Here is a 26079-nt window from a genome sequence, read left to right on the forward strand (position 1 = left end):
TTAACTCGGAAATGTTGATACTGTTAAATGCAACTCGTGTGTTTGTTTCCACAGACAAAAGGGAAGATGAAGATTATGACGAACAGGTGGAGGAGACGCTACAAGACGAGGTAACGGTTTATTTTTAAAAAAACAGAACTCTACCCCTGTAATAATACTGCAACTGCTACTAATACTGCAACTGCTACTAATACTGCAACTGCTACTAATACTGCAACTGCAACTAATACTGCAACTGCTACTACTAATACTGCAACTGCTACTACTAATACTAATACTACAACTACTAATACTACTAATGCTACAACTTCTACTGCAACTAATACTACAACTACTACTAATTGTACAACTACTAATACAACTACTACTACTAATACAACTACTACTAATACAACTACTACTACTAATACAACTACTACTACTAATACTACAACTAATACTACTAATACTACAACTAATACTACTAATACTACAACTACTACTAATAGTACAACAAATACTACAACTACTACTAATAGTACAACAAATACTACAACTACTACTAATAGTACAACAAATTCTACAACTACTACTAATACTACAACAACTACTAATACTACAACAACTGGCACTACTACAACAAATAATCTATTTAAAATCTGTTTGTGTTTATGTTCCAGGACGAGAATGACGTGTACATTTTGACCAAAGTGTCGGACATTCTTCACTCCATCTTCAGCTCTCACAAAGAAAACGTGCTGCTCTGGTTTGAACAGCTGCTGCCGCTCATCATAGAACTACTGGTCAGTCTCAATATCGACCACTGCAGTTTATACGATCGTGTTCTGTGGTTAATCCGCCGTAACAAACCCGCGCTCCTCCCCTTAGCGAGCAGAGCGGCCGTGGGCGGACCGGCAGTGGGGCCTGTGCATCTTCGACGACGTGGTTGAGCACTGCAGCCCGTCCTCCTTCAAATACGCGGACTACTTCCTGGGCCCCATGCTCCAGTCTCTGATCGACCCGGTGCCCGAGGTGAGGCAGGCGGCGGCGTACGGCGTCGGGGTCATGGCGCAGTACGGAGGAGCAAACTACTGCAAGTTCTGCAAAGGTGAGACGAACAGGACGCACTGGGAAAGGTGAAATTATGTGAACAGTAATTAAAGTCGCCAATAGAGACTGCAAGTTTTTAGCCTGATTTCACTTTGTAGAAACCGTGTGACCTCGCAGCATTAGGATTCCTTCGCTCGACAGTAGGCGGGTACTTTTTTTTTTTTTTTCCTTCCTGTCTCGCTGATTGGCTGGTGCCTGAACTCGCACTTCTGGGGTTTTTGCGAACCATCTACTGTATTCTACTTCCTGACCTAGTCGCTGGAGAGAAATAAACTGAGCTGAGGCACTAGGTGACACCAGCCTAACACTTTTTAGCGTTTGGTTTAAATCTCCAGCAGAGGGCGACATTTTGTTATTATGGACCTGCTTTCTAAAGATTACATGATTCATTTGAACACTTTAGTCTTGTTTCATGCTGTTATTTTACTCTTGTTTGTCAGATCAAGTTTTGCAAAGGTGGGTGGTGGATAAAGAAGCAAAAAAAATCACTAAAAATAATTCAAGTTTAAATAATTGCGCGGTCTGTGTACGATTCATTCTTTTGAATTTCAGTTAAGAAAACAAAAAAAATGATTTTGACCTATTTCCAATATTTAATTTAACGTTTATTTCAAATAGGGACGCTATTGCCCTTAGAAATTGTTCAAGATGGTTTATTTGCCCCAGAAGTTCTGCTGCTTGAAGGACAGACTGGAAAAATCTTTGCAATTTTGTGGACAGAGAATAAAATATCCAAATTTAAATAGGCTTTATTAAATACTTTATTATTTAATTAAGATTTATTGGACCACTACTTTATTATCTGGTGTAACTACAAGTAAGAATATTTGTCTGTGTTTTTATATATATTTTTTTTTTAATAATTTGAAGTTAAAATACTAATTTCAACTTGTATTTTAATCTTTTTTTTTTTTTTTTTGGTTTAGTGGTTACCTTTTTTGGCAACACTGGGTGAATTAAATACAGCTACAATATTTAACTCTGTAGCTATAAGTTTCTAGAAAATTAAATAAACTGCAAAAAAAGCAAATACAAAGTCAACCATTCTGCAAAAGTGAAGAGGGATTGACAGAATTGCAGAGTTTTAAGTTACAAACATTGAAATATATTTTGCCCAGTTATCGCCAAACGTCAGGGTTAGTAACGAGATGCAATAATTTTACATAAACATCATTATTTGTGTTTCCTCAGAGGCGATCCCGCGGCTGGTGGGCGTGATCCAGGCCCCGGACTCTCGCTCCAAAGAAAACGTGAACGCTACAGAAAACTGCATCTCCGCCGTGGGGAAAGTCATGCGCTTCCAACCGGAGTGGGTCAACGTCAACGAGGTGCTCCCTCATTGGCTGTGCTGGCTGCCACTCAAAGAGGACAAAGAGGAGGCGGTTCACACCTTCGACTACCTGTGTGACCTCATCGAAAGGTAACGACCGGTTTAAAGCTCTGATAAGTACAACGAAACTGACTCTCGAGAGCGCTTACAATCTGTGTGTCGTTTGTTCATTTGTTTTTCAAAATAAAACCAAAAATAAGGGACAGGGACTGGGGGCCGGGGACTGGGGGCCGTCTCGGTCCTCGTCCCGATCTTGTCTAAATAAATAAATAAAAACAAAAATAAGGAGGCCGGGGACTGAGGGCGTCCCGATGTGGTCTCGGTCCCGGTCCCGATGTGGTCTCGGTCTCAGTCTCGGTCTCTGTCTTGGTCCCAATCAGGTCTGGGTCTCGATCTTGTCCCAGTCCCGGTCCCAGTCCCAATCTTGTCTTGGTCTGGGTCTCAATGCCGATCTTGTCCTGGTCTCAGTCTCGGTCCCGGTCTCAGTCCTGATCACCCGACAGTATGTGGGCGCAACTCCAGGCTGTCCCGGTTCAGTCCATTACCTGTTTTTTCCGTTTTTCATTTAAACATAAACAAATTGTCTCCAAAACCAAAATGAAAAAAACAGATAAATAATGAAGGAAAAAAAAAATATATATATATATATATATATTTTTTTTTTTAATTTTTTTTTTTTTTCTTATTTTTGATTTTATTTTGAAAAATGAATGAATGAATGACACACAGATTTTTTTTGCCATGTTCTAACACTGTTACCTCCTCAAAGATACTTGGAAACCGTTTTGAGAGGAAAAGTCAGTTTAAATCTGTAGGGTTTGTGAGTTAAACATGTGAACGAAACTAAACACAACTCCAACTACATTTACGATGAGGAAACATTATAACAGAGATCGTAGTGTAATATGGAAAAATTTGAAAAATAAACATGAGTTCTTTGAAAATGTGCTGAACTCATATTTTCTTCTGCAGTAACAATCCCATCGTCCTGGGCCCGGACAATGCAAACCTCCCCAAAATCTTCCTGATCATCGCGGACGGAGTCGCGAGTGAATCCATCAAATGTGAAGACGCCTGCAGCAAAAGACTGGCCAACGTTATTCGACAAGTTCAGGTGAGAAAGAGACTGACGAATCAAACTTAAAATACTGAGAAAAATTACAGACCCCACTGTCCTGAAACACTGATATTTAATTCTATCGTAGGTTTCCCATTTTCAGATGTAACTTGTGGTCCATTTGAAAAAAGGACAATACATTTTTATTTTTATTAGATTATAAAAATTATATTTATATTAGTATTTAATTATTTATCTAGGCTCAGTACATGGAAACTAAACCACTTTACTTCAAAAACATGTTATGTAACCTTCAGTAAAAAAATATTTAACTTGGTAATATTTTTGCATTGCCTGGAAAGTTTCATAGTATGGCATTAAACTTGAGAATAGTCAGTATTTTTGATCAATAAAAAGCCTGTAATTGAATAAATCCAAAACTGTGGAACATTCTACGTGCCGATATATTTAGTGATGTAAAAATTCACTGTAAATCTCAAATAGTTTAAAAAGCTACACCCGAGTGGATTGTGGCGCGCAGTCGTTTTTTGATGGAGTTAGAGGATTAAGAGGTAATCTGTATTTTGTCTCAAGTACAGAGAGTCGTAAGTGAAGCTGTAAATGCAAACTTGTTCATGAGCTGTTTTTCTTTCTTGGATTTCTGTCATTGTTTAATAGGATTTGGTGTTTTTGCTTCAGCTTGGACCCTTGTCGTTGTTCTGTTTTGTTTTTGTTTTGTAGTGCTGCAAAAACGACCCAATAAATAAAACGACTTTTAAAAAACTTTTACTGTGAATGAATACAAACACATTTTCAGTTTGTGCTTCAGGTTTCGGCCGGTCTAAACCTCGACTACTCTAGGCCTAAAACTAGGTCTAAACCTCGACTACTCTAGGACTACTCTAGGTCTAAAACTAGGTCTTCTCTAGGTCTAAAACTAGGTCTTCTTTCTAGGTCTAAAACTAGGTCTCAACCTGGTCTCAACCAGGACTAAACACTTGTTCTGTTTTGTGTTTCAGGTTTCAGCCGGTTTATGGACACAGTGCGTCTCCACGTTGAACGAGACGCAGCAGAAAGCCATTCAGGACCTGCTCAACACGGCCTGATCCTCGCCTCCTACGTCCTCCCTCCCTCCCTCGTCTCCTACTTCCTACTCCCTCCCTCCTCGCGCTAACTCCAGACCGTGTAAACTCCTCCCCCCTCCTCCTCCTCTCTGCTGCTCCGGGACTACGCCACATCTTTAAAACGTTTATTTCGGGACGGACTTGAACGCATCTTTGTAGACTTTTAAAATCGGGGAGCCATCTTTTTTTTTTTTTTTTTTTCCCTGCCTTATTTCATCCACTATTATGCATCCCAACCATTCCTAACGAAAGATTTTACATTAAAACAACCGAAATGGGGGAAAAAAACAGGAGTAGCATATTTTTATGTGGACTTGAACATCAAATTACACTGTCTCTGTGAATTTTTTCTTTTCTTTTTTTTTTGTATTTTATTTGCGTTTCCGGCGTCAAAGAAGTTCCGGCATGTTCATAGTGGCTAAACTCTAGACATTATAAAAGCGAAGTAGAAACGTGGTTAAATTGGGAGAGTCGGCGTAATGCTGGGCTCCCTCCCGATTTATAGAGTTTGAAGGTAAACTTTTGAACGGTTCCACAGCCTCAAATAGCATATTGCTGAGTTTAAACGGCTGTTTTCGTGGACTTTGTGACAAAATGGAGGCAATTTTTAGGGTTGTATGTTGGAGAAAAAAAAAAAATGCTGAGGGAAAAATAAAAAAGAACATGAAGGTTTTGGACCCTGTTGCAGCCCCCGCGGAAATTACGATGGAATATTAAAGAACCACAATAAATTCCATTTGAAAGAAACGAAAGACATGGTTTGGTTCATTTGTATTTGTGTTTGAAGGTGAAATGTTACGCAGTACGGCATTAAACTTTATCGTCACGGAGACCAAACTGGACCAAGTTACAGGTCAGATCTGCGGAGAGGCAGGCGGCTGACGCTGCACCAGAAAGTTACACATTGCAGCTTTAATGGGGATAATTTTGTCTCTTTCTACAAAACTATAACTTTAGACCAGGTTTAAACCTCGACGAAAACCGGGTCTAAATCTGGTTTAAATTGAGTCTAAACCTTGTCTAAAACTAAACCAGGACTAAATCAACCAGGTCTAAACCAGGACTAAACCAGATCTAAACCAGAACTGATCCAGGTCTAAACCAGGTCTAATTTAAAACTAACGTAGGTCTAAACCTAGGTCTAAACGTAGGTCTAAACGTAGGTCTAAAACAGGACTATACCAAATCTAAACTAGGTCTAAACCAGGACTCAACCAGGACTAAACGGGACTAAACCAGGTCTTTGATGGGGTTAGTTTGTCTATTTTGTGAAGGTAACATGTCAAAGTAAAAATCTGAACCCAGTTTAAAACCACTTACCATCCACCCGCCCGTCGGCGGGCGATTTTCCAAAAAAAAAATGTCACTCTGTATTTTCACCTTCATTATTGTTTTCACTACTGGCATGCCATACATCGTTTGAAAGCTTAATTTCTCAATAAAACAACCATATCATTCATTTTATGCCCTACAACGAGCCCAAAACGCTATAACTTAAAAATTCACATCATAATCAAAGAATAAAATACGCGTTTCTTACCTTTGAGCCGGTTCTGTCGGTCCAAAACGCGTTCAATCCATGAAAAGTTGTACTCAATAAGTCCGTAATAATCCACAGAAAAAGAATATCAAGTTGTTTTTTCCATAAAATAATTCCATGTGGGGAAATAATCCAAAAAACCCTCGTCCGTATGAATCGATGGATACAATGATATGAAAAAAAAGTTTCTCTTCTCCCTCCCTCCACTGCGTTTCTAGCAGGTTTGCTAGCACTGTTGGGTACGCTTGTTTTCCTCACACTCTTAGCTTCAAAATGAGACCCTCCCCGCTGTTGTCGGTGGCGGGGTTTAGCTGGGACAAGCCGCTGAAAAAGCTAACGCACCCACGTACTTCCTGGCTTTACGCACGCGTCATCAGTTTGTTTACGGGAAATCTCTTCAGTCATTGGATCTTCCAGAAAGTGATTGACATATTGTTTTAGCCTATCACCAGAGCTTTCAAACGGTGGGTGGGACATTCAGATTGTATTGGAAACGGACCCTGTGTTTATAAGCGTAAGGAGAGAGGGAGACAGGCATATAGAAGGCAGATCTTCCACTTGGAGGACAATTTTGGCTACTTTTAGTTTTTTTTCTTGAGAAAACATGCCTAAAGCTCAGAAGAATTAGTATTATAATAACTATTATTATTATTATTTTGGCACAAATTTGGCAATCTTGTGCCGAATTGTCATTTTGTTTACACAAAGGCTCACAGCATCAAAACCCTTTGTCCTAGAGATCTGAAATTCTACACAGTTGTTGCCAACAACTTGAACAATGAGTGTAGTGAGTCACAAATGCCTAGCATGAAGTATGCCCAAGCTAAGGCCTTTATTTTTTTTATTTTTTTTTTTTTCGAAGCAAAAAAATAAAAAAAATTTTCCATTTTAATTGACTGTACTGTAGGTTAGGCAGCACTCACAGTCTTCATGTACATATCTACAGAAACTAGAAGGCCTAAGATTTAAAATGGTGCTTCACACAAGCATGTGGGTTCTAAGGTTTTCTTTTAATAAGCTATGGCATTTGGGTATGTAGTGCTATTGTGCACACACCAAAATGAGGTGGGTGGTAACAGGTTAACTAAAATATTGAGTGAATCTTATATTCTGCCCGGCAACAAGAACCACATCTTGAAAACCTTTTGAACAATTATTTAAACAACGAAACAGAAGAAAAGTGAACGTGTCGAGGGTGGACCAGTCATGCGTTTATTGGATTTAAACAGTAAAATTAAAGCTTGAACCAAACAGTCGTGAATTTCGGAGCTGGACTTGGCAATAATTCTCTACCTTTTTACAAAAATATACACGGTTCTAACGGGTGAGACTGAAACTGTACACGTGATGTCCTTCTGAAACTGAAACACGTTTTGGCTTCTTCAGTCGGTTTAATCATATTTTTTTATTTAAGTATTTTCAAAACTTGATTAAAATTAAGAAAATAAGAATAAGTAAATCTGTTTTAAATCCCAAACCTGTTTTCCCTTTTGAAATCCACAAAATGATTCTGATTTGGGAATTTAAAGCTGCACTGCGTAACTTTTTTCTGGAATGTTCCACAGTGTGACATTAAACAGCTCTGACGTGGTTCTGACAGCGGGGGGTCGCCTCTCCACAGATCTGACCTGGAACTCTGCCTGTTTTTTTTTTTTCTCTGTGAAATATGCATTTAATATGAATGCCATACTGTGGAACATTCCAGACAAAGCTCTAAACCAAATCTTAATGAGGTCTACACAAGGACTAAACCAGGACTAAATCAGGTCTGAACTAGGACTAAACTAGGTCTAAACCAGGTCTGAACCAGGTCTAATTTAAAACTAAACCAGGACTAAACCAGGTCTAAACCAGGTCTAAACCAGGTCTAATTTAAAACTAAACCAGGTCTAATTTAAAACTAACCCAGGTCTGAACCAGGTCTAATTTAAAACTAAACCAGGACTAAGACAGGTCTAAAACAGGTCTAAAACAGGTCTAATTTAAAACTAAACCAGGTCTAAACCAGGTCTAAACCAGGACTAAACCAGGACTAAACCAGGTCTAAGACAGGTCTAAGACAGGTCTAATTAATTTAAAACTAACCCAGGACTAACCCAGGTCTGAACCAGGTCTGAACCAGGACTAAACCAGGACTAAACCAGGTCTAATTTAAAACTAAACCAGGACTAACCCAGGTCTGAACCAGGTCTGAACCAGGTCTAAACCTAAATCTATGACAGAGGTTTAATGCCACACTGTGAAATATTCTGGACAAAGCAATAATAATAATCTCTATGAAGAAAAGCATCGTCCACCAGAAAAGTTACACAATGCACCTTTAAAGTCACATTATTATTATCGTATTTTCTTATTTTTGGCCTTTTCCTTTAGACCCGGGGCTGTGACGTTTGTTTCCCTCGGGTTAAATCTTTGTCACTAAAGAGGAAAACACAATAAAAAGTAAAATTGGCAGCGTAATACCACATTTTAACTTGAAATATTTGTCCAAAAACAAAAAACAAAACTACTAAAGTGTGACCACTACAGGAGCAGAGGCCAAAACGAGTGAATATTAACAGAATAACTGGCCTCTATTTAATAATAAAAAAAAACTACAGAAGATTTTAAATATCTGAATTTTAAATATTAGAATTTTTGTCACTTTCTTTTAAATTAATTTGACGAAGTTTAGTTTTTAGTTAAATTATTTGACACTTGAAAGATTATGAGGCAAAATTAATCCGTGTGTCATTTGTTGGTTATTTTTTCAAAGTAAAACCAAAAATAAGAAAATGAATAAACAACAATTTTCTTCATTATTTGTCTCCAAAACCAAAATGAAAAAAACAACGACCGTTTCCCGTTTACGTGACTTAAACTGTGATGCCAGACTGAACCAGGACTAAAACAGGACTGAACCAGTCTCAGTCCTGGTCTCAGTCCTGGTCTGAGTCCTGATTACCCGACAGTCTACGTGGGTGCACCTCTGGGCCTGTCCTGACACTTAGTCCTGGTTTAGTTCTGGTTTAGTCCTGATTTAGTCCTGGTGTTAGTCCTGGTCCAGTCCTGTTTTAGTCCTGGTTTAGTCCTGGTGTTAGTCCTGGTCCAGTCCTGGTTTAGTCCTGGTTTAGTCCTGGTCCAGTCCTGGTTTATTCCTTTATCCGTTATTTCCATTTTTCATTAAAACCCAAAATTTAAAACTGAAAAAACAAACCATTATCATTTTTTTTCCCCATTTTTGTTTTGGAGACAAATAAGAAAACCAAAAAAGGATGATTTTCTTTTTATTATTTTTGGTTTTATTTTGAAAAACGACTGAACGAACGACACACGGATTAAAACTGAACGTTATTTTAGTTTTAATTACAGTGAAAATGAGAAAATTCAAACATTTAACCTCCAGTCTGATAATCTTCCGTCGTTCTACAGAGTTTATTGACAGAGTTTTTATTTAGATTAATTTAAATCCTTCCGTGACCTTAAACGTGATGAAAAGCGGCTTGTGCGTTAGTTTCAGTTGACTGGATATTTACAATGGAGCTACGAGAAGATTTTAGTGTTTGATTTCTGCGCTGAGTTTCCGGGAGCTTCCGTTTCTCTTCGTTTTTTATATTTACTGCAGCATGTCGACGAAAGCGTCAAACTCGTCCATGTTTTTCTCGTAGACGGCGAGTTTTTCGGGTAAAGAGTCCTGAGGAGGAGAGAGGAACAGTCAGAGGAAAATAAAATACAGACACGTGATTTTCAGCGATTCAGAATTCATAAATTGCTTCTAAATTTACAGATTCTGAGCTTCAATGTCTCAAGCAGGGCTCCCGCTCTTTTTCACGACCTAAAGTGAATTTTCCACGACTAGAGATGTAACACTAACCAAAATATCGTGATATCGTATCGTCAAAGTTCTCACAATAATATCGTGGATCATCACAATATAAATTACAAGTCTCTTTGTTTAAATTAAAAGTTATGGTGTAGCAACAGGTAAAAAAAAGACAGAGGGAACTACACAGACCATGATCCTTTGCTCCATTTCAGTGCAGACGACAAGAAGAAATAACAGTTCTAACACTTTTAACTCTTAGTTTTTTGGATTAAGTCTTGTCAAGACATTTTAAGACAAAAAAGGTGCATATTAACAGTTTTAGCTGTTCAGCCTCCACAAAATATCACAATAAATATCGTACCGTGAGATGTATATCGTGAAAATATTGCGTAAATATCGTAAGAGGTTTGGATATCGTTACATCTCTAATCGTGAGCTTTCCCATATCATCACAATAAATATTGTATCGTGAGGTTCATACCGTGACGATATCGTATCGTGAGACTTGGATATTGTTACACCCCTAGTTTCCACTCGCGTTATGGTTTGGGATTATAGTTTTTAACATCTATAATCCTGTCAGTGCATTTATTGTCGTCTCTTTTAAACAAAAGGCTCAGACGTTCAGAAATAATCAGAACAGTCTCATGAGAACTTAACAGAACACTGAAGTTGCGTGAAAGAGATACTAAGATTCCATGACTTTTCCAGGATTTCCATGACTGTGGGAACCCTGTCAAGTGTTTTCTAGCACATTGTTTCCCCAAGATGTGAATTTTTTTGGGTCGCGTTGTCACAATCTGCATGTAGGTCTGACATACATAAATCTCTGTGCACCCTTCCTCCCCACTCCTCACTTTTTCAGCAGCTGTGGGAAACACTGATTACTGTTTTTCATCGTTTAAACCTTGAGTAATACAACTTGTTCAGAGAGACACGATCACTCTGTCAACAATAAAATATCCTCATTAATAGGGGTGTAACAATATCCAAGTCTCACGATACAATATCGTCACGGTATGAACCTCAGAGTACGATATTTATTGTGATATCACGGGAAAGCTCATGATTAGAGATGTAACAATATCCAAATCTCTCCATTTTCACGACATGCATCTCACGGTACGATATTTATTGCGATATTTTGTGGAGGTGAACAAAACTTTTAATATGTTACTTTTTCCTCTTAAAATGCCTTCACAAGACTTAATCCAAAAAACTAAGACTTAAAAGTGTTAGAACTGTTATTTCTTCTTGTCGTCTGCACTGAAATGGAGCAAAGGATCATGGTCTATGTAGTTCCCTCTGTCTTTTTTTTTATCTATTGCTGCACCATAACTCTTCATTTAATCAGAGACTTGTGATTCGATATATTATGATGATCCACGATATTATTGTGAGAACTTTGTCGATACAATATCACGATATTTCAGTTATTGTTACATCCTTACTCATTAATGTTCAATAATGGTCACAGATTTATGTCTGTTGACTTGGGTTGTGAAGGTTTGTGACTTTTAAAATATGGGTCCCCAGAAAAAAAGTTTGGGAAACACTTTTCTAACACACTCAGGCAAAAGCTGTAAATAAGAAGTTACCTGGTAAAATAAAATGTTTACAGCTGTAGAAGACAAACTGTATCACTACTACAAACTCGTCTGAATTAAATCGGTATCATTTGGCCTGAGTCAGATCTACGTGGATGTGAGACCGTGAGTGACCTGCCATCCAAGTGCACAGTCTGTCCCAGGGCAGCTGTGGCTACAACTGAGTGTGAAGTGAGTGAAAGATGCTGTAAAGTGCTTTGTGTCCCGTATAAATCAAAAACATTATTCTTGTGTTGGTTAATAACTGACCAGATCATCGGCCATAGACTGAGAGCTGATGTGGAGCGACAGAGACGCGAGCTGAGGAGGGTTCTGGAACTCTCTGTAGAACGTGCCCAGGTCCATCGGCAGCAGGTCGTCTTTGGAGAACGCCGGCCTCTGGAACAGTCATACGAGATAATATAAGTGTGTGGTTTGTCACGAATATGTGTGTCTGATAAAACGTCTGCAGACAAAAGAAAACATGAAAAAAATACTGCGTCTCGTACAAAGTCGACCATGACGAAGTCGTCGTGGGGCCCTGAGCCCTCAGAGCCCTGTGAGTGCAGACTGCCCTGGAGCGGGGACGGGCACGACGGGGAGTCTGGGGGCTGCACCTGGAACAGAAACATCAGAACAGTCAAACACACGAGAAGAGATCAGACCTGAGACTTTTGTCCATGGATCTATTATTACTAAGGTGTTGTTGCTTATATCTGCCTCTAGTCGTTGTAGCGACACTCACTGGTATTTCTCATCAAGCGCAATGTAATCACAAACTGCTCGTGTTCAGCTGACAGGGACCTACAACTTTCAAAAATGTAGGATTTTGTGACAATTTTTACCTATTTTTATATCATAAACTGGCCAGTCTGGCGCCACCTAGTGCCTCTGCTAAATTTCATTTCTTCAGCGACTAGATCAGGAATCAGACACTAGATGATTCACAAAAACCCCAGAAGTGCAAGTTCAGGCACCAGCCAATCAGAGAAGAGCCAGACATTCTGTGTTGTCAACGATTCCCGAGATCGAAGATTTAAAGCCGGAGCAAAGAGAATGTTTGGTGAATTTTATCAAGGGGAAAGACGTTATTGTTCTTCTTCCCACAGGACTTGGAAAAAACTTAATATACCAGTTAGTCCTGTTAGTGGCGCATTACATACGTCACGACCAAACAGCAGCAATTGGTTAAATGATGAAAAGTACCTGTCTACCGTCAAACGAATAAATCCTAATGCTGCGAGGTCACACAGTTTCTACGAAGTGAAACAAAGTGAAACCAGCTGATGAATCAGGCTAATCATAAACTGTTTCTCAGATCAAACTCCTTCAATCGTTTTAAAAAAACGCTTTATAATTGTTCTACGCTACAGCTCCTCTCGCTCTGATTGGTCAAAGCGATCACATGATACACAAGACCACAGTCCCTGTGTAAACCCGCGGGAGAAAAGACACTAGTGCACATGCTCAATCAGCCCAGAGCCACTGGAAGAACCTCACCGGGCTAAAGGCGAATCTGGAGTCAGGTTTGTTTTTGTCATGCAGCCCTTGACCTTGAGTTAATCCGACCTCCCACGCCTTTTTGATAATCATTAAAACATAGTGAGACATTACAGTCACCAATATTTAACAGAAATTTGTTACTCCGGTGATCGCTCTGGTCTGGACCTGGATTCAAAAATGGCCTCAGGAAAAAGATCAGCGTCCACTCCATTTTAGACTGTACAGATGTTTATGGCTTCTTTATGGATTAATTTGGTTGCCTTGAATTTCTTTTTCATTATGGACTGAATAATATTTGTGTGTGAAATTAAAAAAAAACACATAAAGGTTTAATTTGTACCATTCGATCGTTCTCTTCGGCGTCTAAACCTCTGGGAGCGAACGCGGCAAACGGCAGGTCCAGACTCGCTGCCGTCAACTGAAAAACACAAAATCAAAAAAAAAAGAGAGAAATCACCGCAGAGAAACACAACCACCACGAGTAATTAAGAGATTATTACAGTCGATTTATATTATCAGCAGAATTTCTACCTGTGCGTTCGGTTTATTGACGAAAGCTCCGACTTTTCTGGTGAAATTCGACAAAGACTCGACGGGATCTGAGGGAGAGACGCTTCGTCTGTCTCCGCTGTGACTCAGACCCTCCTCGTCCCCGCTGGGAGCAGGAGATACTTTTAGAATCACTGCTTTTCTAGTGTTTATCAGAGGTATAATAATAATAGTAGTGTGTCTTTACCTGCTGGTGGAGGTGTTATGAGCCTGCTCCACCGTCAGATGAGCCTCTTGTGTTTGTGTCGGGATCAGCACGACTCCGCCGTCTTTCCCAGCATGCATCACCTGCACATTAAACCAGACGTCACCAGGGTTGGATATGAAAAATAACACTATAAATAAACAATAATAATTACAACAACTATTATAAAACTTGTTCTTACTATTCGTCTCTATTATGTCCCTGTTTTTACCTGTGGTGCTTGCGCTGGTCTTTCTCTCTCCCTCAGTCTGACTCACCACTGCTTCTGTCTCTTTTTGTCTCCTCGTTAATTCCTTCGTCATGTGATGCCGCCGCTGCTGAAATGTCTGTGATTTTGGCACAACTACCAGCGTCATTATGGAGACATTTAATGTGTTTGACGTTTGGGCGCTTTGCTCATCATTCACCTGCTTTGCTGCAAGTCGTAATTATTATACAATCGATTCAGATGAACTACACGGCACACGTGAATGATGAATAATGAACAAATCAAGCTCGGACTGGCAATCAGTACAATTGCACAAATGCCCAGTGGGCCGGTCCACATTTGGGCTGGAGAGGGACGGTCCCTTGCCCCTGGTCTTCAATTTTGACTGGCCCGAAATGCGCACTAGCGACACCCCCCCACAGCACTAGGCCAACCCAAACCGGCCCAAAAACTGCTTCATGATAAATTACGACGCTCAATGTGTGAAGAATTTGTGGAAAGATGTTCACGCGAATGTCCGATTTAATTAGCACCATTCAAATAAACAAACAGTGCAGGGTTATGTCTCAAACACGTCTGCATCACTCATGATCCGAACACACCTACGGAAAATGATTTCTGTCACAAACCTCAAAGAACACCTTCCCATAAAGCACTGCAGCCAAGTTTATAGCTCGATACAGTATTTTAATTTTGTCAAGTATTATTAAAAATCTGAAAATAATCACATCATTTGTGCTAAAATAGTCAAACTATGTGTATATTTTTTTTTCTTTAAGAAAAAACTTGGTTATGTGGATGTTTGTGTGCATGTTCAGTAGACAGAGGCAGACGGATGGACCCGGCTCTTCCTGCACTCCGCTGTGTTACAGACAAATAATCCGTCTGTTTTATACAGTGAGTCTCTGGTCGACTGGTGAATATATCGGGAGTCATATCTGCAAAGGTGCGTTTTACACACCCCTCACAGTTTCTACACGCTTTGTTCACAAGGCGCGTTTTTTCCATTTTGTGTGTAAACAACATAAATAATGAAAACTCAGTGTTTTCATTAGTTAGTGATTTTTGTTTGTTTGTAATGAAAAGCAACTTAGAACACACATTTCTGAGTCTTTGCCCCTGGTGGGTCGGTCCAGAGGAAAAATGCCAGGGCCATGCTTGGTTTTATAGTAGCAACAACTTATAAACACGGTGAACTACATCTCCCATGATTCATTTCAGTCCAAACATAATGAAGAAATATGTTATTTACTTGAATTCTTGGGATTATGATAAAAATAATTCACTCCAAAATCTTGTCAAAGTATTTTAAAAGCAAAAAGAGTGTCCCATCTACAACTATATCAGCCTCTTCAAAGTATCACAATAAATATCGTATCATGAGATGCATATCGTTACAAACTACCACTTCATGACATCACAAGGTGGAACAGAGCGTTTTGAGGTTTGGAGACGCAGACAGACTAAGAATAAAGAGTTACTCAAACAAAAACACAACTTCAGCTCTGTTTTTGAGGAGGGAACAACATTATAACAGGACTTAAACCTCACAAGAGTCAAGTTTGTGTAATATAGGAGCTTTAAAAAAATTAAAAATCCAAATCTCACACGTTTCTTTAAAATCCGCGGGGGTCTGTTACCTGGTTGTTGGCGTTGGGGTGGCACAGCTCTGGGCCTGTGATGAGCGGAGGCTGACAGCACAGTCTGGAGCTGTACATCTATAACAAAACATCAAGAACGTGACTAAAAATGAAATAAAAACGTGTCCTTAAGTAAAGATGAACAACTGGATTTGAACGATTCACATGCATTAGCACTAGTTTACAATACTGCGAGTGTTTTCTATTTAGAAAGCTGCAAAAACAAAACAAACCAGACTTGCTTAATAACATTACTTGGAAGATTACGCTGATATTTTTGCATTTTTGTGGATAATTTTTAAATTTACTGTGACACTAGAAACTCAACAGAGACTTTTACAAACAGGTTTCGAGCTAAACTGCAAAAATATCAAGACGTTCAACATGACGTGACCTCGAAATAAAACACAAACACGGTGTATTTAAAGATGCACTATGGAACTTTTATGGTGGAGAGTAAAGGAAGAAAAGCAGGACAAGTTACAGGTCAGATCTGTGGAGAGACACAACCTCACTCACAGTAATATATGTTTTTTTTCAGCAATAAAAGCTCCTGCAAACACTGTTGGGAAAGTTACTCTCAACAAAATAACTGCGGCTGATTGTCAAATAACAATCAGCGAGCGAAGATGCGCCGTAAATGGACTAAACCAGGACTAAATCAGGACTGAACGAGGACTGAACCAGGACTAAACTAGGACTAAATTGAGGACTGAACCGAGGACTGAATGAGGACTAAACTAGAGTTGAACCAGGACTGTACCAGGTCTAAATCAAGACTAAACCAGGGCTAAGCCAGGACTAAACTTAGAACTGAACCGGGACTAAACCAGGACTAAACCGGGTCTAAAACAAGACTGAACCGGGACTGAACCGAGTACTAAACTAGAGCTAAACGAGAACCAAACCAGGACTAAACCAGGACTGAACTGGGACTGAACCGAGGATTAAACTAGAGCTAAACGAGAACTAAACCAGGACTGAACCAGGGTCTAAACCTGGACTGTACCTTGACTGAACCAGGTCTAAACTGAGGACTAAACCAGGACTAAACTGAGGATTAAACTGAGGACTGAACCAGGAATAAACCAGAACTAAACCAGAAATGAACCAGGTCTAAACCAGAACTGAACCGAGGACTGAACTGAGGACTGAACCAAGACTAAACCAGGACTAAACCGGGACTAAACCAGGACTGAACCACAACTAAACCAAGTCTACACCAGGAATAAACCAGGACTAAATTAGAGCTGAAACATGACTGAACGAGGTCTGAACCAGGTCTGAACCAGGTCTAAACCAGGTCTAAACCAGGTCTAAACCAGGACTAGGACTTGGACTCTAGTTCCGTCCCTGAGAGAACCCTTTGCCCCGTGAAGCGTGGAGTTCTGTGTTGGTCCTTTCGCCCGCGGTTTCCCGACGGTCTATGCACCTCCGGCCCGTCCCGACACTCGGAACCGTAACTTTGGCGTTTCACCGCTGCTGATATCGCCGTGATTTTAACGAATTTGTACGAAGAAAAACGAAAAAAAACAACACTTTAGTCCAGGTTAATTCATTACTTTTATAACACGTTACTCCCAACACTGTTTGCAAATGCCCCACTGCGGAACATTTCAGACAAAGCACTAACACCTTTAGAGACACGAGACAGTCAGCGGCAGGCACCTCCACCCGAAAAGTGACATAGTGCAGCTTTAATCGTGGAAAAAAAAAACGTGGCGAGGTTAGTCGTTATCACAGCACACGGGGGGTGGGACTCACAGTGTTGTGAGTGACAAGTCCGGGAGCCAATGGGAGCGGGAGACTGTCCAGGGGGAGGGGCTTAGACAGTTTGGAGGGAGACGGACTCAGGGTACAAACGCACTTTTGTGACGGGAGAAAAGTTTAAATAAATAAAAAATAAATAAATAAATAAAAGAAGAAAAAAAGGGAGAAAAAGAGAGAGAGATCACAGGTTGACAGTGAGAAACAGTCACAGACGGGAAACAGCTGGAACACAGATTTAAGTTTCAACCTTTTTCAGTGTCGTAAATCCAAATTAAAACTGCTCTTTCTACAACTTAAGCCATTTTCACACGGGATTAGTTTGACCTGTGGACCTTTGGTGATTTGTCATAATTACGGAAGACGCTTGAGATCTTAAACCTGTATGAATGCGCCGTGTTTTTAATTTGTAAAGTAAAAATTCCGCCGCAAATTACCTCCAATATTTCGCCAAACACAGAAATCCGGTGATAAATCTCTGTGTTTGTCGTTGTAATTGCACCTTTTCCCTTTTTCTTTTCTTTCCGCGTTATTTTCTCTTTCAATTTCTGTGTCAGTGTCAGTAAAATAGATTAAATTTGCGGGCTTTTCTTATCCGAGTAACGCAGAGGTGAGAAGATAATTTGCAAATCAGCAGACGTCCCCAGGTTGTGTTTATCCCGTGCGAATCGGGCTATAAAAGCGCACCGTGTAACTTTTCGCCATGAATTGTTATTGTTTTGTCTAGAATGTTCCACAGTATGGCATTAAATATGGAATATAATTTGTTCCGTTAGATTTTGAATTGTAAATGACGTTGAACTTCTTTGCCACTTTGAATTTTCTCAAAATTTTTAACTCAGAAAAAAGAGGTTTGAATTATTATTTTTTTCTGAATTTTAGTTGCTGAAATTTTAAATGTACTTTTTCAATATGGTTCAAAATTTTTATTTCTTGGTTTAGTTCTGGTTTAGTCCATCTGATCTAGTCCTGGTCTAGTCCTTCAGACCTAGTCCTGGTTTACTCTTGGTTTTTGTCTTGGTTTTTGTCTTGGTTTTTGTCTTGGTTTTTGTCTTGGTTTTTGTCTTGGTTTTTGTCTTGGTTTTTGTCTTGGTTTTTGTCTTGGTTTTTGTCTTGGTTTTTGTCTTGGTTTAGTCCTTCTGATCTAGTCCTGGTTTACTCTTGGTATTTCTCTTGGTTTAGTCCTGGTTTAGTTCTGGTTTACTCTCGGTTTAGTCCTGATTAAGTCCTGGTGTAGTCCTGGAATTTCCTCAAAATTTTTAACTCAGAAAAAAGAGGTTTGAATTATAATTTTTTTCAGAATTTTAGTTGCTGAAATTTTAAATGTACTTTTTCAATATGTTTCAAAATTTTTATTAAAAATTCCAAATTTAAATTTCACCTTTTAAATATTCGGCGTGGATATTTTCAAGAGGAGGACAGAGGCTGTTTCACTCCGAATTCTACACAAAATTTTACAGGTCTTGAAAATATTTGTGCTAAATATTTAAAAGGTATTTTTTTATATATTGAATTTTAAACATTTTGAAAAAACATGTCTGAATTATTTTTATTCAGATTTTATTTTTTCAAGTGTATTTTCAGAGTTAAAAAATCGTGAGAAAATTCAAAGCGAGAAATTCATCGGCATTTAAAATTAAAACTCTGATGAAACATGTTATCTTCCAGAATTAAACTAATTTGTATTTCTTTGCGGGAAAAAGCAGGTAACGGCAATTGGCCCAGTTACAGGTCAGATCTGTGGAGAGGTGACCCTGCTAACAATAAAAATCTATATCTATCGAGGTAATTTATTTTAAAAACTTGTATAAATATAAGAAAATAGATTAAATGCCACACTGTGAAATGTTCTAATCAAAGCAAAACAGTTCATACGGAGACCAAAAGTGACAGAGTGCACACAGTTTTTCATAAATTTAAAGATTTTCTGAGCTGGTTTTATGGTTCATATTTTTGTATTTTACTGGAGTTTTTCACATAAAACTGAAATTGGCACAAAACTGAAGTGAGCCGATTTGTACCTGTGAGGGGGGAGAGGTGGAGAAGGACGTGGTGCAGACTTCCTGTGAATCCTGGACTCCGGGGAATGGACCTGAGTCATCGTCGTCTGGAGGCCTGAGAAAAGAGAGAGAAAGAGAAAGACAAGGAAAAGAAAAGAAGAGAAAGAGGTAAAGAGAAGAATGATTAACTCTTATCAAAACATCGGTAGTCAGATTTCTGATGAAGTCCAAGTTCTCTGTTTGCATTTGGAGGTTTAGTCCTGGTGAAGTCCTGGTTTAGTCCTGGTTTAGTCCTGGTTTAGTCCTGGTTTAGTCCTTCTGACCTAGTCTTGGTTTAGTCCAGGTTTAGTTCTGGTTTAATTTTGGTATACTTTTGGTTTACTTTTGGTTTAGTCCTGGTTTAGTCCTAGTTTAGTCCTGGTTTACTCTTGGTTTAGCCCTGGTTTAGTCTTGGTTTAGCCCTGGTTTAGTCTTGGTTTAGTCCGGGTTTAGTTCTGGTTTAGTTTGGTTTAATTTTGGTATACTTTTGGTTTACTTTTGCTTCAGTCCTGGTTTAGTCCTTCTGATCTAGTCCTGGTTTAATCCTGGTTTAGTCCTTCTGATTTAGTCCTGGTTTAGTCCTGATTTAATCCTGTTTTAGTCCGGTTTTAGTACTAGTTTAGTCCTGTTATAGTCCTGGTTTAGTCCTTCTGACCTAGTCCTGTTTTAGGTCTGCTTTACTCTTGGTTAGTCCTGGTCTAGTCCTTCTGATTTCTTCCAGGTTTAGGTCTGGTTTACTCTTGGTTTAGTTCTGGCCTAGTCCTTCTGGTCTAGTCCCCGTTAATCCCACCTAAATAATCCTGGTGGAGATCTAGGTTGATATTATGTCGTTTTCACCCGTTTTGCTCGAGATGAATCTTTAGTTTAGTTTCTTCTTAAGACCTGAGTTTTGTTTTTATTATGTATGAAGTATGAGCAAACAAGACCCTTTAAAATCTTCACGTTGTGATTTTGTCTTGTGTTTTTTGTACCTGTAGTTGCACGGCTGCCCCACGGTCACGGGTCTCTGTCCACACGAACCGTCCACGAAATGATCCACGATGATCCCCATGATCGGAGCCGAACGCTCAAACTGTCTGCACGACCAAGAAGAAAAGTCAATATTAAACACTAAATTATAAAGATTTTAGACTTTTTTGGACATAATTTTGACACGATGATGATGAAGAAGACCTTGAAAATATATAAAATGTATGTAGAATGTATTTTAAAACATATTCTTAAACATGGGTCAACCAGAGTACTGCATTCTGAATATTCTGAATACTTTTACACAAAGTTTCATTTAAATTATAGTGTAAAACTATAACATGGGAACAACTTATTTCTGTTACACATTTCTATCACTAACTAGAGCAGGAAAGATTTATGAAAATCATAAAAACAAGAGCTGTCGTTTCTATTTTTCTCACTAATTCTGTGCAGATTGAAGTTTAAATAGTGATTTTAAACAAGTTACTGAACATTAGGACTGTGCAAAAATATCAAAATATCGATATATCGTATTGTTTAATGTGCTGATACAGTATCGATATTGTGGGCTGCTGTGTCGATATGTCATCAAGAGTATTTTTTGGTTTATTTTACAAAATTATTCTGTTACAGCTACATTTTTGTTGCTTGTTCACAGGAAGGAAACTCGTTTATGACACACGTTTGACATTTTCACTGTTTTGATGATTAACATGGGAGTGTTTCATGTGAACATTGCACAAGAAGTGGTTTAACAAAGACTTTTCGTTTCACAGCCATGATTTAGACATTATTTTTTATTGAATTGTGTCGTATCGATTTGAACTGTATCGAAATATGTATCGTATCGGCAACTTTTTAATGATTCCCAACCTTGCTGAACACCAAAATGAAAAAGTAACTGCACCAGAATACTCAAAATTAGTATCATGAACACATATTCTCTGTACTTGTATTCAGTTACTTCCTGATATTGTTCACTAGCTGAAACAGATTCAGAAAGTTCAGTTCAGGATGTTAATATTTGATTATTTTTAACATAAAGCAGCACTGAGTAAGTTTCAGGAAACAGAAAATTAAAACTGTACAGGAATGAGAAGGATAGTTTTCTTATTTTCTCTTTTCTTGCCAGTGAAGTAAAACTGTCTCTCACAAGTAAAATTTGACAGAGTTGCTACTTGGAGACATAATTGTGGGAATGGGAAAAATTTCAGCTTTTATCAACGTGTTTTTTCTTATCCACGACTCACCGACTGGACATAAACGCGAGGTTTGTACGATAGGCGCAGGAGAGCGTAACCGTGCCGACCGGCGTCCCCACCACGCCGACTCTCACCGTCTGAAAACCTGGAAAAATAACACAAAAAATAAGGCATTTTACTGGCATTTTTGAGAATATCTGAATGTAAAACAAATGCTTATCACTACACGGTCTTACCTTCCCCTAATCCACTGAGCTGGACCTCACCAAAATAGATTCTATAGGAAAAAAATACATACATTGATTAAAAACATCCAAGCACTAAATATCTATAAGTTGTATCCTAATATTGGGTATGTTTATAGTCATTTTAGTTAAATAACTTAATAAAAAACACTCACCTGTACAATATAACATAGTCGTGGCCCTGTTTTCTGGACAGTTTGTAGGCAGGCGTGACTCTGGTGATGGCCAAGAGCGATTTCAGCAGCACAGAGAGACGATTGTAGACGGTGTACGAAACCTTAATGTCCTTGTCACATCTACAAGAATGGAAAATTTTAAAATAAAACTATAATTTTAAGACAATTTCATAAGATTTTAATGTATTAGTAATGTTTGGCAAGAGGAATTTACTCACTTTTCATTCATTTCTAAACACCACGTTTCCAGCTCCATAGAGTCACCCTGGAGAAAAAAGAAGAAATAATAATTATACAGATGTTGATTTTATATTTATCTCTATAAATTAGACCAAGGAGAGACATGTTTGTAAAGTATTAAATGTAGTATTATCGCAGTTAGAGCACTTTTTGTTTTGGGTAAAATTTTAAGATAAACATTAGTAAACAGGCCTTGGGCAGAAATTTTTGTGGTTAAATCTCTTTACAGCAACAATAACAACGACCTTAAAATGAACAAAACATGGATTAGAAGTGAAATAATTGTAGATTTATAAGATTTTTTTAGGGTTAGTTCTGGCATAGTCCTGATTCATTCAGTTTCTGGTTTAGTCCCTGGTTCAGTCCCTGGTTTAGTCCGTGGTTCACTCCGTGGTTTAGTCCGTTCAATTTCAGTTTACACCTTGTTATGTAATTAGTTGTTTGTGATTTTAGATTGTGGTTTGTGTTTCTTGGTACAAATTAAAACAAAAAATTTCAAATAAAATGTCTGTGGTTTAACACTAAACAAACTGGTAACTGTGTTAAAATTTGACATTATTACCAATTTTGTGAATTTAATTAGTATATTTTTATATCTTAGTAGTAGCAGTAGTAGTAGTAGTAGTAGTAGCAGCAGTAGAGGTAGTAGTAGTAGTAGAAGTAGTAGTAGTTAGAGTTAGGACAAGATCTCGTGCCACAAGATCTTGCAAGACAAAATTGCCACAAGACGGTGCACACATGCTGAAAATGATCTTGTGATTGGATAAAAAATAGAGTTAAATACTGAGGAGTAAAATTTTTTAGGGAAGCTGCAGTCCCAAAAAGCAGTCTTACGGTGACAGCAGAAATATTAAATAATGGTGAGCCCAAAATTTGGAACTGGATTGTACAATTGACTTAATATGAACAATGTCAAAATCTCACCCTGTTTTGTTTTTGTTGTCTCGTCTCATCTTGTGGAAATTGTATTTTGCCCCACCCCTTGTAGTTACTCTAGTGCAGGGGTCTCCAACCTGTAGCTCGGGAGCAACCAGTAGCTCTCCACCATCCTCCAAGTAGCTCGCCAAGAGATTTATGAATTGTACTTATTGTGCTGAATAACTCAAACTGATGAATTAAATGTCTATTATCATTGTAAATGTATCATTTTGATGTCTAACTTTGTGCACTAAAACTGATTAAAGGTTTAAGTTTTACAGGCATCCGTCTGTACCTCATCTAAAGCTCGTTGTGCCTCTTGAATACACTCAATTTCTTACAACTGCTAACATTAGTAGCTCTCTGGCATTCTAATTTTGTAAAGGTAGCTCACCAGAGGAAAAAGGTTGGAGACCCCTGCTCTAGTGGATCTAAAATACTGGTCTAAATATTGTACCTCTGATGTTTTTAGAGAAATCTCCACACACATGGACCGCCCGATGCCGGGGAGCTGTCCGGCCAGAGCCTTTTTAGCTTCATGAGTCACCTCTGGGATGTCTTTGATGGCTAAATTAAACTGAAAAAACAAAATAACACACAAATAAAGTAACAAACGCAACAAGCTACAGGTCTATATATGAACATACTAGCTATTTATGTTCGACTCACCCAATCTGACCCTGTTGGCGATGAAGACGAGTGAGTGCATATTTTCTCCCCTAATCGTGCTTGAACTATCACTTGGACAGTCTAGAAAATAATTTTTAAAAACACAATCAGCACTTTTTTTGGTTACATGCATTTCAAACTAGTGTTGTTACGATACAAAATGTTCAAACTCGATTTTGAAATTAAAAAATTTACTTAATACTCAAAATCAACTGTGATACCAAGATGAAAATATAAAAAATGCAACTTTTTTAGTAATAAAAAGTAATATTTAACACATACATACTTTATTTATTTTACAGTGGGATCTAACATTCTGTTCAGGAAAGCTAAAATTTTGTTCTGTTAATGTGATTTGCTCAAATTCAGAATTGATTAGTATCTGATTTAACTCTATTTCAAATTATTACCTAAACATTTTAACTAGATCTCAAGTTTACACTCACCTTCAGGGCAAAAAACTTGATAAATTTGTCCAGATCTTTTTTATCTTGTGGACTCAAGTCACTGTCCATGATGTAAGCAGAACCTGAGACAAACACACAAAGTGGTTAGTAGAAAATATAAAGGACTTAAACCCTAATCATATGATATAGGATGATTGTGCAATATATATACAAAATTAGCACGAGGACAGACATCAAAAACATTACAACTACACTTTGCACAGAAAGACACCGAATTACAGCATTGTTTGTGCAGTATTAAACGCAGTATTACAGTCATTAGAGCATTTCTTTTGGTTATATTTTAACAAAAACAATGACAAACAGGCCTCGGACATCGCCACAAATCCACATGAATCACATTTTTAGGGTTAAATCTCGTCACAACAACAATGACAACTACCTTAAAATGAACAAAACATGGACGAGAAGTGAAATAAGTGACAATTTCGAAGATTTAATACGATTTTCTCTGTAAAACGGACGTGGTCGTTAAAGGTGAGTCATTATTAGTCCGAACGCGAGCCTCTGGTGCTAACGCTACGAGCTAACACGTACACACACACACACATACATGCATTTTACTTCGAAGCAGAAATACGGTTACTTACATTAGATATTTCCTTATTAATGCGGGTTTAGTGAAGTATAAGTGCGTACAAATGCGATTACATTCAGCCACGAATAATTTATGAATTTATACGTTTAAATTTACACATCGACATCAGCAGCCGAGCCACTGCACTGTTTATCTTCTGTTTGTTTGGGTGGCGCAGCGTTCACGTACGCACTTTCAATAAATCTTCGCACAATCTTATTCAAACACTAACGTACCGCTTATCTAAATATTTATTAAACTATTAAATATGCTGTAGGACTATACTGAATCAAAACAGAAATTATTAGTGCTTTAATAAGATTGGTGTATTTTGTTGAATCTGTGACTGCATATACGTAGTTAGTTTTACATAGCGTTTGTTTACGTTTGTTAGCCGCTAGCCAGCTAACAGCATTTGTCTAAAATTTTCAGCATTTTTTTCATTTTTGAGGGCACAAATGTGGAATCGGATGGTGCAATGACCAATCGTAAATCACGCAAGCTTTGATAAATGTGTAATCCCATGCGTATATAGAGTTTGGACAATTAAGCATAGTTTACAGTGTTGTAGGTAAGTAGCCTATTCATTCAATGGTCACGTTAGTTGCAATAAAGTTGTATTTTTACGCCTTTTGAGCTTAACAGAATTGTAATAGCATAGATATTTGAAAAAATGTGTAATCAATTTTAAATTTAAATCAAAAGAACATTGTCTAATAGGTGTATACACGTGTTATAGACTTGTATTTAAAGGTGCACTGTGTAACTTTACTGTTTTTGTCCGTGAAGATGCTATTATTGGTTTGCCTGGATGCTCCACAGTATAGAATTAAACGTTTCCATGGAGACCAAAAGCAAAAAAATTCTCTACATGGAGGCAAGCAGGGGGCAGGTGACAGAAAAGTTACAAAATGCATCTTTAAATAGTCTGTATATGAATAAAAATAAATATTCAATAGTCTGTAAATAAATTAGTTTTTTGGGGGGTCAAATTTAAAAATAGACAATAACAAACAGGCCTCGGACAGACATTTTTGTGGTTAAATCTCTTTACAGCAACAATAACAACGACCTTAAAATGAACAAAACATGGATTAGAAGTGAAATAATTGTAGATTTATAAGATTTTTTTAGGGTTAGTTCTGGCATAGTCCTGATTCATTCAGTTTCT

The 26079-nt window shown here is 38.2% G+C and overlaps 2 protein-coding genes across 4 annotated transcripts in view; one reads left to right on the plus strand and one right to left on the minus strand.

Moving 5' to 3' along the window:
• The window catches only part of kpnb3 (karyopherin (importin) beta 3), a 30185-nt gene extending 24833 nt beyond the window's left edge, over window positions 1-5352 (plus strand). The window contains exons 20-25 of the mRNA XM_055164191.1: window positions 55-110; window positions 660-782; window positions 868-1087; window positions 2281-2509; window positions 3392-3533; window positions 4496-5352. Coding sequence (XP_055020166.1) covers window positions 55-110; window positions 660-782; window positions 868-1087; window positions 2281-2509; window positions 3392-3533; window positions 4496-4582 — 857 coding nt within the window. The 3' untranslated portion in view covers window positions 4583-5352. The remainder of the gene's footprint in view (window positions 1-54; window positions 111-659; window positions 783-867; window positions 1088-2280; window positions 2510-3391; window positions 3534-4495) is intronic.
• Window positions 5353-9184: 3832 nt separating this feature from the next.
• atg13 (ATG13 autophagy related 13 homolog (S. cerevisiae)) lies at window positions 9185-25072 on the minus strand. Of its 3 annotated transcripts, none has more exons than XM_020928183.2 (18): window positions 24922-25072; window positions 24311-24393; window positions 23865-23945; window positions 23653-23772; window positions 22256-22302; window positions 22017-22157; window positions 21853-21893; window positions 21665-21761; window positions 20414-20518; window positions 19425-19518; window positions 17401-17502; window positions 15637-15714; window positions 13771-13871; window positions 13566-13689; window positions 13375-13452; window positions 12041-12148; window positions 11802-11930; window positions 9185-9813 (listed from the first exon to the last, which is right to left on the minus strand). In XM_020928183.2, exons 2-18 carry the CDS (start codon window positions 24377-24379, stop codon window positions 9736-9738), a joined length of 1593 nt encoding a protein of 530 aa, XP_020783842.1. In that variant the 5' UTR covers window positions 24380-24393; window positions 24922-25072; the 3' UTR covers window positions 9185-9735. The 3 variants fall into 3 exon arrangements, with proteins under 3 accessions (XP_020783842.1, XP_055020542.1, XP_020783843.1); XM_055164567.1 differs by lacking the exon at window positions 24922-25072 and adding an exon at window positions 24714-24850; XM_020928184.2 differs by lacking the exon at window positions 17401-17502.
• Window positions 25073-26079: the final 1007 nt, after the last annotated feature.

Source organism: Boleophthalmus pectinirostris, unplaced genomic scaffold (assembly GCF_026225935.1).
Source record: "Boleophthalmus pectinirostris isolate CB_2022bp ecotype Guang Dong unplaced genomic scaffold, ASM2622593v1 HiC_scaffold_11, whole genome shotgun sequence".
Taxonomy (NCBI): Eukaryota; Metazoa; Chordata; class Actinopteri; order Gobiiformes; family Gobiidae; genus Boleophthalmus; species Boleophthalmus pectinirostris.

Coding starts and splice junctions, on each gene's coding strand:
- atg13 (XM_020928183.2), bottom strand. CDS start 24,379: ATGGACAGTGACTTGAGTCCACAAGATAAAAAAGATCTGGACAAATTT. Junction 23,946..24,310: donor TCAAGTTTTTTGCCCTGAAG/GTGAGTGTAAAC, acceptor ATTATTTTCTAG/ACTGTCCAAGTGATAGTTCA. Junction 21,894..22,016: donor GACTATGTTATATTGTACAG/GTGAGTGTTTTT, acceptor TTTTTCCTATAG/AATCTATTTTGGTGAGGTCC.